The sequence below is a fragment of the Salmo trutta genome, chromosome 14 (genome assembly GCF_901001165.1).
Source record: "Salmo trutta chromosome 14, fSalTru1.1, whole genome shotgun sequence".
In the NCBI taxonomy this organism is placed as follows: domain Eukaryota; kingdom Metazoa; phylum Chordata; class Actinopteri; order Salmoniformes; family Salmonidae; genus Salmo; species Salmo trutta.
The window spans coordinates 25167587-25186654 of record NC_042970.1 but is presented as its reverse complement, the minus strand read 5'-3'; the positions used below and the strand labels follow the sequence as shown (position 1 = coordinate 25186654).

The 19068-nt window shown below is 41.2% G+C and overlaps 1 protein-coding gene across 2 annotated transcripts in view; it reads left to right on the top strand.

The window, feature by feature from the left end:
• The first annotated feature begins 4813 nt into the window (after positions 1-4813).
• The window catches only part of LOC115207672 (receptor-type tyrosine-protein phosphatase gamma), a 344554-nt gene continuing 330299 nt past the window's right edge, over positions 4814-19068 (top strand). For both annotated transcript variants that reach the window (XM_029774999.1, XM_029775000.1), the window contains exon 1: positions 4814-5392. In XM_029774999.1, the coding sequence (XP_029630859.1) occupies positions 5305-5392 (88 nt within the window). In that variant the 5' untranslated portion in view covers positions 4814-5304. The remainder of the gene's footprint in view (positions 5393-19068) is intronic.

The window sequence follows — 19068 nt, the reverse complement described above, 5'->3', positions numbered from 1 at the left end:
TTCTATAATGATATTGAGAAGACCTACATTATTTTACAAATTGATTGTTTTACAAATTCCCAATTCATTGTAGGCTAATTGTAGGTAACATTTGAACTACAGTATGTAGGCTTTACTGTAGGTCTTTATGTACCTTTTTAAAACTGGAAATGGGATATATTGTTGATATGGATGATCCTTCCTGATGATTAGTTAGATGAGTAGCATGATAATTCAAAAGAGGTTTATTATTAGAAGACATATTATGACTGATATCTGCTGAAAGTATTTTAATTCACTACCACTAATATCCGATTAACACAGAACATTACCTGGTAAACAGCAAGGTAGACAAGAGATAACCAGGGAAGAGCCAGTCAGTAGAATGTAATATAGAATGTGAGCCATTCTTCAAGGCCTATAATTCAACATTACAGCACTACTAATTAAACACTCAGTTAAACTGACAGACCAGGGTGATTTTAGGCTAATCTACATAGGTGAAAGAGTGAGTGTATTAGCAGCTGCAAAGTTTATGAAGCTTTTTATGTGGGTTTTAAATTGGTTGTTAGAAGATTAACCAAAAAACACTTAATTGTCCATCAGATGCCACTCAGCGGAATACTTTTTGTCATAAAAGTCACAGTTTGGTTGAGTCTACTGTGTGCAGTTGATTGAGAATAAATGTATTGATTCACTGTTATACAGATGTCAGTGGGAAGATGTCAGGCAGGAATGATCCAACATCTTGGCATGTCAGACTGATATACAGTAAAATTGGTACCCTAGTCAGCAGAGTTTGCTGATTCTCCAATCCAAGTGTCCAATATACTGCCTTTTAAAAAACTTCCAATCGAACCACCACTAGAAGTTGTCTAATAATTATATGAAAATATGTAAACTCTTCAGATGCTCATACATGTGTTAAATGAATTGCCAGAAGTTGACACCAGTTGTCATGAATTCTAGTTACAGTACATCTGTTATGCAATTATTATTATGGAAGCAGGTTCAAGTAGTGTCACCTTTTTGCCTTTACAAGTCAAGGACCAAACAATGTTTTGCTTAACCCTCTACAATCATGGGAATTGATATTGCTAAATTGAAATGTTTCCTACAGAATAAATATGAAAAGCATATGCATAACCATGGTAGCAATTGAAAGGGAACAGTTTGGAGATGGGAAAATTATTAGACCGAAGGTGAGAAGAACAGTTCACCTGAGACAAGACTGAATCCAAACATAACACTGTTGATTTTATGTGCATTTTACATTTACTGTACTTTCCTCCACATTTGTTGATAACGAAAATACTCTGGATATATTCAGTAACATGATAAGAAAATGACTTGGAAATGTGGGGTAGATTCAACATAAGACAAAACAATGAGAAGGGTTTGAGTGAGAGGACTAGCTGGTGTCTCTAAGTGTCCACACACCTCTCCAAAGCGTGCACACTTCCTAAGTCATTTCAATGCACTTTTATGACTCAAAGCTCGCCTATCTGTGCAGTTGAGGAACTACCGCAAGCACACTTGTAGTTGTTTTGTTTGGAACACAACCCTGCATCCTGGGCATCACACAATTACTGTTGTTACCTCAATCCAAAAACAGTCCATTATAAATCACAATATGGTTCAGGTGGGCATCATTTGAAAGCTTGGTCTATTGCCAACATGACTAGCTAAGTTATAAAACATGATATTACAGTGTTAGGCTTTCACAGTTCGAATTCAGGGAAACACATTTTAATTTTGGTGCGCATAAAAAGGAGTCGTGTACTTTCAGGTTTGTGTGCTGTGGCAAATTTTCTTCACAATAGACAAACACAGGCTCATTCTGTTAAGAACAACACAATGCCTTGTCATCTTGTAACTGTACATCAAACATAGTGATCATAAACGTTGACACTGTATATGACATGAGTTTTATGCTATGAAATTGTGAAGTGCACATTTGGATTCACAGGTGTTTGGCTTGCTTGTATGACATCAAAGTGGTATTCACGATAATCCTCAATGTCTCATCTTTCAAAATACACTGCTCAAAAAAATAAAGGGAACACTTAAACAACACAATGTAACTCCAAGTCAATCATACTTCTGTGAAATCAAACTGTTCACTTAGGAAGCAACACTGTTTGACAATAAATGTCACATGCTGTTGTGCAAATGGAATAGACAACAGGTGGAAATTATAGGCAATTAGCAAGACACCCCCAATAAAGGAGTGGTTCTGCAGGTGGGGACCACAGACCACTTCTCAGTTCCTATGCTTCCTGGCTGATGTTTTGGTCACTTTTGAATGCTGGCGGTGCTTTCACTCTCTCTAGTGGTAGCATGAGACGGAGTCTACAACCCACACAAGTGGCTCAGGTAGTGCAGCTCATCTAGGATGGCATATCAATGCGAGCTGTGGCAAGAAGGTTTGCTGTGTCTGTCAGCGTAGTGTCCAGAGCATGGAGGCGCTACCAGGAGACAGGCCAGTACATCAGGAGACGTGGAGGAGGTCGTAGGAGTGCAACAAACCAGCAGCAGGACCGCTACCTCCGCCTTTGTGCAAGGAGGAGCAGGAGGAGCACTGCCAGAGCCCTGCAAAATGACCTCCAGTAGGCCACAAATGTGCATGTGTCTGCTCAAACGGTCAGAAACAGACTCCATGAGGGTGGTATGAGGGCCCGACGTCCACAGGTGGGGGTTGTGCTTACAGCCCAACACCGTGCAGGACGTTTGGCATTTGCCAGAGAACACCAAGATTGGCAAATTCGCCACTGGCGCCCTGTGCTCTTCACAGATGAAAGCAGGTTCACACTGAGCACATGTGACAGACGTGACAGAGTCTGGAGACGCCGTGGAGAACGTTCTGCTGCCTGCAACATCCTCCAGCATGACCGGTTTGGCGGTGGGTCAGTCATGGTGTGGGGTGGCATTTCTTTGGGGGGCCGCACAGCCCTCCATGTGCTCGCCAGAGGTAGCCTGACTGCCATTAGGTTCCGAGATGAGATCCTCAGACCCCTTGTGAGACCATATGCTGGTGCAGTTGGCCCTGGGTTCCTCCTAATGCAAGACAATGCTAGACCTCATGTGGCTGGAGTGTGTCAGCAGTTCCTGCAAGAGGAAGGCATTGATGCTATGGACTGGCCCGCCCGTTCCCCAGACCTGAATCCAATTGAGCACATCTGGGACATCATGTCTCGCCCCATCCACCAATGCCACGTTGCACCACAGACTGTCCAGGAATTGGCGGATGCTTTAGTCCAGGTCTGGGAGGAGATCCCTCAGGAGACCATCCGCCACCTCATCAGGAGCATGCCCAGGCGTTGTAGGGAGGTCATACAGACACGTGGAGGCCACACACACTACTGAGCCTCATTTTGACTTGTTTTAAGGACATTACATCAAAGTTGGATCAGCCTGTAGTGTGGTTTTCCACTTTAATTTTGAGTGTGACTCCAAATCCAGACCTCCATGGGTTGATAAATTGGATTTCCATTGATTATTTTTGTGTGATTTTGTTGTCAGCACATTCAACTATGTAAAGAAAAAAGTATTTAATAAGATTATTTCTTTCATTCAGATCTAGGATGTGTTGTTTAAGTGATCCCTTTATTTTTTTGAGCAGTATACATAGAGTCCTCTTCATTTTCAGCTTTTCCCTCACTCAGACAACAACAAATGTGCAAAAGTTGCCCAAGCGCAGAGCCATATCCATGACGTCATACATAGCATGTAACTGTACAGCCACTGCGTTCCAATTTAGGTGTTTATGAGTGCAAAAATCTGCCATTTTCAGGTACGAGTGTAAAGGGCTATGGTATATGTTTGCAACATAATACAGTTTGTCTTTAATGCATCATCTCTATTGTTTAGTCCCCTACATGTATAGCTCATTGTGAATGAGAATGGTTTTCCACTGCAATTGGCATTGTATGTTGTTGACAGTTTGCCAACATAATCGATTATATGTCAAAGCTGAAGCTGTGTAGCCTTTGTCACGGCCATATTTGTTTGTTATGGCTTTGTCCTGTGTGTGCTTGTTAGTTTTTACTCCCACACACCGAAGGGCCTATAACATTGTTCAACCAAATACAGTGGGTTTTTTAAGGATCTTTTTTTCAGGTGTGCATAATAATGTATGGTAAAACAGATAGACATATAGACCAATAGATTATAGAACTGTTTCCATTAATACATGTCAACATCAACAGTCAACATCATATGCTAATTTATATTTAATTCAACCTGCCTCTAAAACAGCTTTTTCAGATCGGCTACCATGTTCCATTAAATGGCAATCTGTAGTTGCTACATCCATCTTATAAATGAATGAGTATAGCCTACCCATTGTTTCTTGAAGAATATAATGTATTGATGCCTCATGAGCTTAGTTCAACTGTCGTACCCCACCAGAACCCAACATATGAGCTTGTTTTACTCCTTTGTTCATAAACAATGTAAATGTAAACAAACAATGTAGTCTATATCCTCAAAACATAGTTAAAGCTAAAATATCGATATCATGGAGGATCAGTCCCTGTATCCATAGCTCTGTCCATGAGTTTGAGAGTGGGTACATTTTTTCAGAGCTTAGTTTAACTGTCGTACCGCATCAGAACCCAACATATGATCTTGTTTTACTCCTTTGTTCATAAACAATGTAAATGTAAACAAACAATGTAGCCTATATCCTCAAAACATGTGGCGGATTGTCACTTTGTTATTGTTCGAAGTGCAGATTGCCCCTTTAAACTGGTGGCTATTGCTGAATAGTGAGCTACTACCCGGCGCTAGGATCCGGAGGAGTGAGCTCTGCATCTCTCGCGCTCCCTCTCACCCCATCTCTCTCCCCTCCTCTCCTCGCCTTTTCTCCCAAGCCTGTTTTAAAGTCTCTGCCAGACTTCGGTTCACACGCTACTTCCTGGATGGAGGAATGGAAAGCTTCCAGTGCCGCTCCAACTATTCCCTCTCTGTTTTCGCCAGCAAAACCGCTGCAGCTCTCCGATGCATGGACTGGTCTACTGCCACTAGCGTCTTCTGCTCCCATCCCCTCGATTCTTGTTGAATGAACTGATTCAAGCTCGAAAGCTATATCTCTCCCAACTGACATGTTTTTCTTTGGGAGTATCAAGAAGCTGTTTGGAAGGAGGTTTTGAGAAGTAAAGACTGTTTTCTGGACGTTCCAGACAGCACTGAATATAATTCCACTGAACAGTCACTAGCTTACATTTAGCAGCATTTGCGCTGTTTTTACGCAGCGGACATTAATTATTTGATCAGACGGATAACTCAACAGTTGCCCTTTTTGCTCTCGATGTTCATTTTGTCATGCGGAGGCTACTGCAATCGTGTTGCTGGTGGATCTTGTCTCTGATCTTGTCTGCCTTCGTTCTCTTTTGGGCCGACTGTCATCCTGGTAAGTTTTTCGAAGTCGTATCTCTGTTTCCCAGGCTTGTTAAAAAGCCGTGGAGTAGTTCTAGGGAACATTAGTGCAATATGACTAAACTCAGCTCATACACGAGTGGCATATTAAGGACCTTTAATGTTGACGTGTTTAGTCTATAACATAATGCTGTGCAAATTTGTTCCATGCGCCTTTTTCATAATTAGAATATACATTCAATCAGACACAAACCACGGTCAACTATATTATTTGGGATTATGGAAATGTAGATTTCTGACGCCAACTGATTTGCTTTTCCATGGCTATTTTTTCGTGAATCTATTATATCTCCATTAGGCTACAGTCATTCTAAGGTGGTGAAACACCCTTCCACTTTATCTCCATTAACTCGCGACGCGCATATATCACCAGGAAAGATCACGATACGAATTAGTGTAACCAATGTAGACTATTCTGTTCCAACAACTATCTAAAATGTATATACAATACTCAGAAATTGATAATTGACAGCGGATCGCCCATGCAACGAAACCGTTATCTCCCAACCTGGTGGCTACAGAAGAGAAAAGACAAATCAACGGCGCTGCAAACATGTAGATTTGTCTTTGTATGAGGCTATCTCACATTCCAAATGAGTTTAACTACAAGGTTATGGATTAACACATAAAGCATATAAAACAATCATCGTTAGCGGGCAAGCAACAGCAGGTAATTGACACCCAACTACCCACATTTGCGGTCCATTTGACCCCGATACAGAATTGTTTTATAAAATATTATAGGTTTAGGCTACATCCTTGAGTCTTGGCACAATGTTCCTATTCTGACTTGCCTAAAAGAAAACGAGAGCGTAACGATGACTGCCCGAATCAATGGAAATCTTTCTCGGGGAGAGCTTCGTCATTTGGAATGCTAAATAGAAACATTCCTATAAATAATTGTCGATATTTGACTATGCTCGGACTAATAAAGGTCCTTGGGATTTGCGAATATAGGCTATAACCTACCCGCACGGGCGCTTAGATGATTCGCACCGCTGTCCCTATGGTTTCTTTGTAGAATTTGTATTTGGGTGACCTTGACTGAGTGGCAGGCGAGTTTCCTCAAGCTTTTTGAATTTGAGATGACTGCACGTCCAATAAATGTATTTGTGCCTGCTTGACAGTCTCTTCAGGGGAAGGCGCTGCTATGGACGCTCCTTGCATCACCAACACAGATTATTTTGTTTTATCATATGCATATATATAAATCCAATATGTGAGTTTTTTTTCTTTGTAGAATGAAATGATCACAACTTTGAATGAGATGAATTATACATTACATCTTGTGCTGCTATATAGGCTTATTTGCAAGCCAAGAGACTCATTTTAATTCCCATGTAACCCTGATATGTAATTCAATTATTTTACATGGGATCCAATGTCTCTGAAGAGAGACGATGTAATATCTACAGGGAAAGTATGAAGTGCATTGCAAAGCATAACTTTGTAATAGTAATTTACATGCTGGAAATACATTGTGTGTGTGTGTGTGTGTGTCACATTGTATCTCTCTCTCGCTCTGTGTTGGTGATGATTCATTTATCATATTTTCTCTCACTCTAAAATATGAATATATATATATTACTGTGCTGTGTGCTCTTTGCAAATCCAAAACCAATTCTAGTCCGTCACACCTGGTCTCTACCGTTTGGATTTTGTGAAACAAAACTTTGCCTACTTTACTGACAAATCCACATGTCATACTTGATTTCTAACTTCTTCTGAAATTCCATCATAAAAGCTGAAGGAAACATGGGGATAGATCCTTGTTAGCCATTCTGATTCCTTTAATTTTGACTCGTCTCCCTTCTCACATTACATCTGATCACTAATCTAGAGGAAATCAACCAGAGGGAGGGGGATCAGTCAGAAGTGGGGGTTAAACTGCAAAGAAGAAGAAGGATGGAGGGACAGAGGGAGAGATGGATGGATGGATGTGGTACACACCCCTCCCCCAATGATACTAGATAGGGGTTCTTTGACTTGTAACCATAGCAGAACCCTTTTTGGTGTTATATAGAACCCTTTTTGAAGGTTCAATAAAGAACCATGCTCATAAGGTTCTAAATGGAACCTGTATGGTGCTATAAAGAACCCTTTCCCATGGTTATATTAAGAACCATTAAAAAAAGTTATATTTGGCACCAAAAAAGGATTCCGCTATGGTTACAACCCTCTTTGGGGCTATATAGAAGCTTTTTTTATGGTTCTTTGTAGAACCTTTATGGTGAATGGTTCTATAAATAGTGTTTCTCAATCTGAAAGGTTCTTTCGAAGAACCATACCGTTTTTTACATTTTTATTGTGGTTAGCCTTGTTATATTGTTAAAATTCCATAGGTGTTATTATTGTGTTAATTAATAAGTTTAATGAAGTGAGTTACCTCTGGAACAGCTGGGGGTCCCTGAGGAGAGAATTGAGAACCACTGACTGATTGAGTCAACTGTTTTCAATTGACACAAGGCCATACATGAGTCTTTCAAAAGACTCCATTACTGGCCATAGTCATATACTGAATAAAAATATAAACACAACATGAAAAGGGTTGGTCCCATGTTTCATGAGCTGAAATAAAAGATAACAGACATTTTCCATACGCACAAAAAGCTTATTTAGCTCAAATTGTCTGCACAAATTTGCTTACATCCCTGTTAGTGAACATTTGATCCTTTGCCAAGATAATCCTTCCACCTGACAGGTGTGGCATATCAAGAAGCTGATTAAACAGCATGATTGTTACACAGGTACACCTTGTGCTGGGTACTATAAAAGGCCACTCAAAAATGTGCAGTTTTATCACCCAACACAATGGTACAATTGCACGCTCCCTCAAGTTTTGAGGGAACGTGCAATTGGCATGTTGACTGCACAAATGTCCACCAGAGCTGTTGCCAGATAACTGAATGTTCATTTCTCTACCATAAGCCACCTTCAACGTTGTTTTAGAGAATTTGGCAGTACATCCAACCATGTGTAACCACGCCAGCCCAGGACCTCCACATCCAGCTTCACCTGTGGGATCGTCTGAGACCAGCCACCCGGACAGCTGATGAAACTGAGTAGTTTTTCTGTCTGTAATAAAGCCCTTTTGTGGGGAAAAACTCATTCTGATTGGCTGGGCCAGGCTCCCCAGTGAGTGGGCCTGGCTCCTAAATTGGCGGGCCCAGGCCCACCCATAGCTGCGCCCCTGCCCAGTCATGTGAAATCCATAGATTAAGGCCTCATGAATTTATTTCAATTGACTGATTTCCTTATATGAACTGTAACTCAGTTCAAATTTGTTGAAATTGTTGTGTTTTTATATTTTTGTTCAGTATATATAACATGCAATAACACAAAACATTAGATCAACTGGAATGACATGGTTGCACAAAAGAGCTGTGAGCAAAGCACACCCCAAAATATTCAAAAGAGCCACCTCCACTACATTTTAAAATATCGGTAAAAGAGCAACGAACCCTTTTGTGAACTGTAAATAAGCATTGAATAACTCAAAGGGTTCTTTGAGTCATTATGATTCACATAGAACCATCACCCTTCCCAAAGAATTCTCATTTTGTTAGTGTGTAGCTCAGCAGTAGTGACAGAATTCAGAACAGGAGGAGGATGGAGTTGCATTAGAGGAGTGATGAATGCTTGAGGAACAGGACATTGTCACAGAAGGGCAAATACACGCCCCAAGGACTGTCTCTCTCTCTCTTTCGCTCTCTGCTGTGTGCAGTGTGTCGAACATCAAGGTGTCAGCCTGCTGTATGCAACATTAGGGGTTGGGTGGGACGAGTAGCGAAAAGCTGAGTTTTATGTGTTGCTGCAAGCCGTTGTTTGACAAAAGTGGTCGTTTTTAGTTATGACTAAAGTGATAGTAAGAGAGTGAAAGAGAATGCCAGTTCAAGGATAAAAAATGTTATATTTCATCACCAATATTTTCTGTTTTGTATAGTTCAACTCGTTTAACTAGTTTATTGGACTGTAATAGTTTATTACAAACTGTGACCTTTACCCCCTGAGCATTAAACATGCTTTAACTGTTCACAATAATCACACTCACATCTCCTTCAATGTCATGTCAATAGGTGGCAGGTAGCCTAGCGTTTAAGAGCATTGGGCCAGAAACCGAAAGGTCGCTGGTTCGAACCCCGGAGCCAACTAGGTGAAAAATATGATGTGCCCTTGAGCAAGGAACATAACCCCAACTGCTCCTGTAAATCACTCTGGGTAAGCGTGTCTGCTAAATGACTAAAATGTAAAATGACTTCTGTAATCTCGGTTAACCCAGAACTAAAGTCTTGCATAATTGGATAGCTGCTTGATTAAGTTCTGGGTCCATACATGTTAAGAGAAGAGATGCTAGAATGAGGAGCGGAACCGGAACGAAGAGCTTCCCCCTTTCTCTTTGCAAGGTATGGGCAAGTCTATGGACCAAAGTTCCCCCCCCCCCCCCCCCCCCCCTTTCGAAATTCAAAAACCTGATTTGTCTTTAATCACCGCTGCTCATTGTCCTGCTCATCCCATTCAGTCCTGACAGATTCTTCGGTTAATGTGCAGAATCTGTCCGGGAGGGATGACGTCTTCCACCAATACAGCCGAACACTGTAGACGGAGATGGACAACATAGCAACTCTATTATTCTTGTCAATATTCTGTGAAAGAGGCTGCTGCACTCTTCAGGTTCCCGTAAGGGCCAGTTTGCCGACTCTGCAGTGGGGCCGCACAAACATCTGTTTGGGATATAAAAAGTGCTGAATATCAATGCGGGGTGTCTCCTGCCATAGGGCACCGGCTCCAGCGTCCAGTCCCCAGCTTGGGTGTGAGTGTACTACTGAGTCTAGCCACAGCCAGGCAGACAGGCTAGTAATGAAAGACAGAACACATTGCCCTGTCACTCACTTCTCCACCATTCAGCCCAAGGATACTAAAAGGAAAGACGGAGGGAGAGAAAGAGATCAGTTTGGCCTTCGATCAGTCCCCTTGTCTGTGAAATGAATGTATGTAGTTCACAGAACAAGCTGAACAGAGCAGTCATTGTAATCTTATGAGAAGCTCCTGAGCTAGCACATCTTTTCATTTTCCTCTCCTTTTTTATTTATTTATCTTCCCTTCATTGTCGTCTGGGGAGAGTGCAATTGTTTGAATCTGATAGAATGAAATAATGTGTTTATTATCCATTCTGAGCCGGGAGCGCCTTCAATTTCAAGTCGCAGTGTGCGATAGTAGGCTAAAGGTTGACATTTAGGGAGGATTGGATATGCTTTTGGCCTCAGTAACAACATTATCATTATCATTATCATCATCATCATCTCTCCCAGCGCTGGCTATTATCTGCCTCTCGCACAGGCCGGAGCAGCTCTAATGTCCGCCAGGTCACTTTATCAGTCACTGGGCCTGTCATCGTCACCAAGCTCCCCCTAATAGATTGATTAAAAGATATGGGGGGAAGCAGACAGTTAACTGCGTGGGACGCTGTCATGTTGCAGTTGCTTAGTGATTTTCTGCAGGGTTCTTGATGAAAGTGTGGTTTGTGGAGAGAGATGCTGAACTGTACGACCACACACTACAATGTGTTGTGTATTGTAGTTATCTGAATTAGCTTTCTGGTAGTCATGCTGTTCATTTACAGCATTAGGGCAATTAATAATGCTAATAATACTATGAATTAATATTTTCACAATAATAGTAATTATAATGATACTTTGAATAAAGCAAGAAGAAGATTGAAAATCTGTGTTTAGAGTTTTCATCAGCATTTCTGCTCGTTTCCCCCAAAAATTCTGTCACTTCATACTCTGAAACCCACTTTCACCTCATACTCTGAAACCCAGGAAGCTACTGGGAAACACGGTTTGTGCTGGGAAGATTCCGGGCTGCCTTCCCTGTTTCTTGCCATAGCGCTTGGGCTTAATGGCCTGCTGAAAATAAAAGCTGCTTCAGTCAACAGTGGGCTTCGGCGTTGCCTTTTCTATTGTTCCAGCTCATTGTTATAATCAAGTCTTCACTGGATTATTTTCAATGGGAAGTGGTGGGAGTTTCCCATAATTATTTTCAAATTTAAGGATTACTTACCGGTCTGCCCTTTGCTGCTTTAAAACTGCTCTTTCTGCTTTCCCTCTTTCTCCTTCTGCTTCCCTCTCTTTTAGTGGGTTGGTCTGATTGGTTCCAGTGCGCTCCGGGTCAGTTAATGTTTCCTGCTCAGCTCTTTCTCTCTGTGAGAAGCACATCTCACGCTGTTAGATGCAGGGTGTCCATTATCCCTCATCATGCATTGAAGTAGACACTTTTTCAATCACGTCTTGCTAACTAAGGCTTCATTTGATGTGCACACTGTAAAACACCTACAAATCTAGTTGTTTCAACTAATTATTATTATTATTAAGTAACTGGTTCAACAACCATTTATTTGTTTACTCAACTTTTCGGGCAAAGTGTTACCTGAACCTACCATTTTTAGTTGGCCCAAACTTAGCTCCAATATGAGTAAATGTAGGCAACAATTCAGTCAACTTAAAATTATGTGTTTGCTCACTATGTCTCATACGTATGTACTAATTCAACTAGAAATTATTATTTTGATAAAAGAAAGTCTGTGGAACTATACTGACCAAAAATAAAAATGCAACAATTTCAACAATTTTACTGAGTTACAGTTCATATAAGGAAATTAGTCAATTGAAATAAATTCATTAGGCACTAATCTATGGATTTCAGATGACTGGGCAGGGGCACAGCCATGGGTGGGCCTGGGAGGGTATAGGCCCGCCAACTTAGGAGCCAGGCCCACTCACTGGGGAGCCTGGCTCAGCCAATCAGAATGAGTTTTTCCCCACAAAAAGGCTTTATTACAGACATGATTAGTCCTCAGTTTCATCAGCTGTCCGGGTGGCTGATTTTAGACAATCCCGCAGGTGAACAAGCCAGATTTGGAGTTCCTGAGCTGGCGTGGTTACACATGGTTGTGAGGCCAGTTGGATGTACTGCCAAATTCTCTAAAACAATGTTGGAGGGGGCTTATGGTAGAGAAATTAACATTCAATTCTCTGGCAACAGCTCTGTTGGACATTCCTGCAGTCAGTATGTCAATTGCACGCTCCCTCAACTTTACACATTTGTGGCATTGTGACACAACTACACATTTTAGAGTGTCCTTTTGTTGTCCCCAGCATAAGGTGCACCTGTGTAATGATCATGCTGTTTAATCAGCTTCTTGATATGCCAAACCTGTCAAGTGGATGGATTATCTTGGCAAAGGAAAAATGCTCACTAACAGGGATGTAAACAAATTTGTGCTCATAATTTGATAGAAATAAACTTTTTGTGCTTATGGAACATTTCTGTTATCTTTTATTTAAGCTCATAAAACATGGGACCAACACTTTATATGTTGCGTTTATGTTTTTGTTCAGTATAGTTACACACACATTGCTTTTAACTTACAATGTTTTCATCTTACATATTTGACACACGTTGACATACTGTACATGCTTAGGTTGTGCATGTTCATTTATACAGTAATTATTATTCAACATGGGAGATTTGAACTCGCAGCCTCTTGATTCATGGCATTCCAATCTTCCTGCTATGCCACCATGTCTGTGTCAATTATCATTTAATCTGTCTATTCATTGATTTTGATTTAGTTATTTAAGCAATTTTAGGTTTAGTTGTCTAATGTTGGTGGGGCATATTACTCTGTTTTTAATGTTACTTCTTAATCACTATGATAAATAAAATAGTTTTTCTTGAGTTTACTATTAACAGACCTTAGATTTACTTGAAGTGCAAAGTGTAGAAATACATGGGAATTCAGTTATTGACACAGACATTGTGGCGTAGCAGGAAGATTGGAATGCTGTGAACCAAGAGGTTGTGAGTTCAAATCCCAGGTGAGAACATGTTGAATACTAATTACTGGGTACATGCACAATTTAATTTCATTATGTATGGGTCTAAAGCACTACATCTCAGTGTAAGAGGCATAACTACAGATCCTGGTTTGATCCTGGGCTGTATCACAACCGGCTGTGATCGGGAGTCCCATAGGGCGGTGCGCAAATGGCCCAGCGTTGTCCAGGTTAGGGGAGGGTTTGGCCGGGGTAGGCCATCATTGTAAATAAGAATTTGTTCTTAACTGACTTGCCTAGTTAAATATAAAAAATGGCAACGTGTGTCAACTATGTAAGTTAAAAGCACTGTGTGTTTGTGTAACTTGTTCCACAGACTTTTTTTAGATGGATGCCAACAATAATTTGTAGTTGAATGAACATAGAGACAAATTGAGCAAACACGTTATTTCTGCCTACGTTTTCTCACGTTGGAGCTAAGTTTGGGCCAGCTAAAAATGTTAAGTTCAGGCAACACTTTGACCGAAAGTTGAGCAAACAAATTAAAAGGCTGTGGAACCAGTTACTTAATAATACTTGGTTGAAACAACAATATTTGTATTTATTAAATTTTTACAGTGCGTGGAATATACTGCCTGTAATGCTTTAATAGAATTACCATGTACTGTTTCCCATGGATTGCAATACATGGATTAGTAACAATGGTCAAAATATTTTCCTCACAGTGGTTGATGGAGACAAAGGGCAATGCATACATTATGGATAGTTAATTGCAAGAGTTAATTCTGCACATGTCAAGTAACGATTAAGACCTTGCTGTACATAATGATCTTTAATTCAAGTACACTATCCCTGTTTACCAGAGAGGCACATTAGAGGTTTATAAAAGGCAAGTCGCGTCTTTTCCAATGTCCTTTAGGAGCAGCTGAATGTTGGGCTGCAATAGAGTTGACGGCAACCTGCAAAGTAACCTCTCTCTCAGCGGTACTATCACAGACAGTCCGTCAGGTGGAACAGCAGGGATGGGATAGAGACAGGAGACCAGAGGGCGTAACATGAATGGGATAAAGACCAGAGGATGTATCACTGACAGGCCATACACTCCTCCTCCCATTCTCCCAAACCCTTCCACTACTTTCCACAGGCCTGGGATCTAAATGAAAAGGACAGCCCATTTCACCAGTGATGCCTGCTGTGAGAGGGAGAGAGGAGGGGGAGGTGGTAAGACAGAGAGAGGGGTAAACTCTCACCCCCTCTGTGGCTGTAACGCTGCCTGCCTGCCAGGCTGCCAGACCCCGGAGCATGAGGAGCAGTGTGGTGCCAGGGGAGGATTTCATCTCAGTGGATTGGTCAGTGTTAAAACGCCCAGGACTGACAGGCTGTCGGGTGAGGAGGCAGACAAGACTAACTGACGCAGGAGCCAAACAAACACCAGCAGGAGGGGGAAGGAAAATAAAGTGAGGCTGTCACACACTCAAATGAGTAGTCTGTCCTGAGATGGCGAAGGCTAGTTATCCGTTTATTCTCACATATTTTGTTGTTGTTGCTGGATAGATGAAAAGTGGGGTTTTATCACAAAAAATGGAATGGAAGAGCTTAATTGGAGCTATGTTAACTTTTTTTTGTGATCAAGAGTCGTTTGACATTGAAAGTGTTAAGCGATTAAACTTTCTTCTCGGACTTTTCTAAATTATTTATTTTGTAAATGATTTACATGTGACTAGTAGACTAACACTACCTTATAACATAATATAACATAACATCATATAATATTACATAATATAACATAATATAACGTAATATAACATAACATCATATAGCATAGCATAATATAACAACATAATGTAACATTACATAATATTACACTGTTTTAGTCCTCTGAAAACTATCCCCCACTGGAGTTCTCAGGCTCAACCTTGTTCTCCCTCTCTTTTGCTCTCCTTTTCTCTCTCTGTCTCTACCTCTCTCTCTGGTCACAATTAGCATGGCTCTGTAGCCATGTAGGAGACATTAATAACACATTAAAGCAGCTCAAGCCAGTGCCCATGAAGTTAAATGCCATTTTTTTCTGTGAGGTTGTCTAGTGATCCTCCTTGGCTGCTCCTCTAGCAACCATGGAATGCTAAGTACAGACGCCAAAAGGACACACACACAAACACACAGGTCTGAGTGCTCAATGCAGTGTGGTATAAGCAATGGGGTAAATTAATGCATTAAACAAGTTAATGATTAAGATTCAGCATGAGCCTCAATGGCAGCATCAGTATGCAAACTGCTGAGGACACTTAAGGATATCATTTGGAATTATGATCATCTCTCTGGGATTCTAATGACTAAATGAATACCTTTTGTTTGGCTACCATACAGTGTGACTCGTTATAGCACATTTGAGCTGGACCACTAGAGGGGGTCTTTTATATTGGGGAGGTTTTGTTTTACTTGTTTAACTTTTATTTTAGAAGGAGTTTGAGGGTGGAATAAGTCTGAAGTTGTTTATACGAAGCTCAGTCAGGTTCCCAATGTGCTTACTCTGGATTATCACTGGCATTATTTCACAGTGTTTGTTTGGTCACTCAATCAGACCCTGGTGGGAGAGTGCTAAAATTCATCCATCACTGTTCCCTTTTCGCAGTCCCCTCGCCTCCTGGCATGCCTGCCTGCCTCTCTTAAAAACATTTTTCTTTTCAACCTCTTCATCGATTCTGGACACTTTTATTCCCTTGCACCGGCAATTCCAAAACAAAGTCAAGGCTCTCACTACAATCTTCCAGCCACTCATGATTTGTACCCCCATCAAATATTTACAAAGAGAGTACAAACCTGCTGTGAGTGAGGCTAGACTCTTTTGGGAAAGCTTTAGCAACTTAACTTTAGCCTTTCTCCATTACTCACTGTGTGTCTGCGGTGCCAGGCCGTAATGTAGTTAAAACAGCTAATACTTAGCTTTTGCCTGAATAGAATAGAATACATTTCAAGTTGCAAGTTGTATTGTCAAGTGCACAAGTACAGTGAAATGCCTCTCTTGCAAGCACTTTCCCAACAATACAGTAATCAATATCAGTAGCACTATAAAAAAAGTAAAGTAGAACAAAAACACACAAGAAATAGAAATAAGAACACAAAAAAGTAAGCTACACTACCGGTCAAAAGTTTTAGAACACCTGCTCATTCAGGGGTTTTCTTTATTTTGACTATTTTCTACATTGTAGAATAATAGTGAAGACATCAAAACTATGAAATAACACATATGGAATCATGTAGTAACCAAAAAAGTGTTAAACAAATCAAAATGTATTTAATATTTGAGATTCTTCAAATAGCCACCCTTTGCCTTGATGACAGCTTTGTACACTCTTGGCATTCTCTCAACCAGCTTCACCTGGAATGTTTTTCCAACAGTCTTGAAGGAGTTCCCACATATGCTGAGCACTTGTTAGCTGCTTTTCCTTCACTCTGTGGTCCAATTCATCCCAAACCATCTCAATTTGGTTGAGGTCCGGGGATTGTGGAGGCCAGGTTATCTGATGCAGCACTCCATCACTCTCCTTCTTGGTAAAATCGCCTTTACACAGCCTGGAGGTGTGTTGGGTCATTGTCCTGTTGAAAAACAAATGATAGTCCCACTAAGCCCAAACCAGATGGGATGGCGTATCGCTGCAGAATGCTGTGTTAGCCATGCTGGTTAAGTGTACCTTGAATTCAAAATAAATCACAGACAGTGTCACCAGCAAAGCACCCCCACGCCATAACACCTCCTCCTCCTCCATGCCTTATGGTGGGAAATACACATGCAGCGATAATCTGTTCACACACACCGCGTCTCACCAAGACACGGCGGTTGGAACCAAACATCTCCAATTTGGACTCATCAGAGGTGTGTCTGTTACTTGAACTCTGTGAAGCATTGATTTGGGCTGCAATTTCTGAGGCTGGTAACTCTAATGAACTTATCCTCTGCAGCAGAGGTAACTCTTGGTCTTACAGCCAGTTTCATCATCGGTTTTTGCGACTGCACTTGAAGAAACTTTCAAAGTTCTTGAAAGTTTCTGTAATGACTGACCTTCATGTCTTAAAGTATTGATGGACTGTCGTTTCTCTTTGCTTATTTGAGCTGTTCTTGCCATAAAATGGACTTGGTCTTTTACCAAATATGGCTATCTTCCAAATATGGCTATCTTACCAAATGCAGTGTATATACAGGGCCAGTTCCAGAGTCGGGGCCAAAACCATATTTACAATGTGAAATAGAATAGACTAGAGGCTACTGGGGAACTTGAATAATGTTTTCATAATGTTTCACTCCTACTGCTATTGCGGACCAAATCAGAATAACTGTTTCCTTTTGTTGCCCCACTTTATTGTCATAGGTGTTGCATTTCAGTACGCACATAGGGGTTGATAAACTGTGTAATGTGGCCTATTACCGGAGAATATTGTCACAGAGATGTGGCATGCCATTTTCACAGTCCTAATGCATTAGTGTTGCACTGGGGTGACTGAGAGGCCTGGGCTGGGCTGGTTACAGCCTTGATACCCACTCCAAAAAAACACCATAGAGGAAATAAAAAAGAGAATATCACCACATGCCAAGAAGTGTTGTGTCACACAGTCAGCGGTGGGCCTGAGAGTAGAGAACAGTACATAGCCCTCCTCATTAAATTCTCGCAGTGGCGTTGGTTTTTACACTTTAATGCTTGGGAGACGCTGGCTTCCTCCTCTGAGAAATGGGGACACGGGCTGTGGCGTCGGCTGCACAACCTAATTTGTCTTACTTCTGGGGAGGCTGTTTAAACTACAATGCCCTCTCGTTGCCCATCTCTCCCCCCCTCCCTCTCTTTTTCTCTCTGGCCACTCTCATTTATGCACTCAAGTAATTCATGCAGAGCACCACCAGTTACCCAATGCTGAATCTGCAGTGAAAAAGTGTGATGGTCATTGTTACACCACAGTCGTTTGTCATGGCTATAGTGAAAGTCAGCCAGATTAATCCATCACAGATCATTATAGCACAAACAGCCCCAACTACCCATTGTGAGTACTGGATGTACAGAACTTCTCACATCAAGAGAAACACTGCTGGATGGGTCTCTGGGGTGTGTCATGACACATCATTCACAACATCCCTTTCTGTCAATCAAAGTATGAGAGGACCGTTCCCAGAGTACACTTCAGCCTTTAAAGTATGCATTTCCTTAAAGGTGCAATATGCATATATCGCTCCGCCATTTCCTGGTGGCTTAAATTTGAATAGTTTGCCTAATTTTAGTTTGTGACAAAACAAGTCATCATTGTGTATAGAATCATTGTAAACCGCTGTATAATATATTTTTCATTACCAAAATCTTTCATTTTCAGCTATTTGAAGCTGGTGTACAAAACCCAAAAGTAAAAGACGCAAAAACTAAACTTAAGAACGGGAAGACTATAAATAGCGCACATAGAACAGACCTACCACTTCTTAAACTTGCTTTCAATGAGAATGACAGATCTATAACTAACATTTCTATGCGAATTTGGTCGGGTCGCCCAAAAAGTTACATTTTGCAGCTTTAAGCGATCGATGCGCCTCATGTCTTTTATTAATAATCTCATACAATTCATTAGCCGGAATTCCCCTCAGAAGTGGGATTTGAGAGTCAGAGGAGTGTTCTGCTTGTTAAAGTCCTTTTCTTAAGATCACACTTGGGAATGAGAGGGAGAGAATGAAAAAGGAGGGGATGGAGGGGAGAGAAATGCTTTACTTCTTCCTCAGAGCAGCAGAGCAGCACGAGGAGAGGTAGTGTTTAATGGGAACCCCATGGATTCTTTTGAC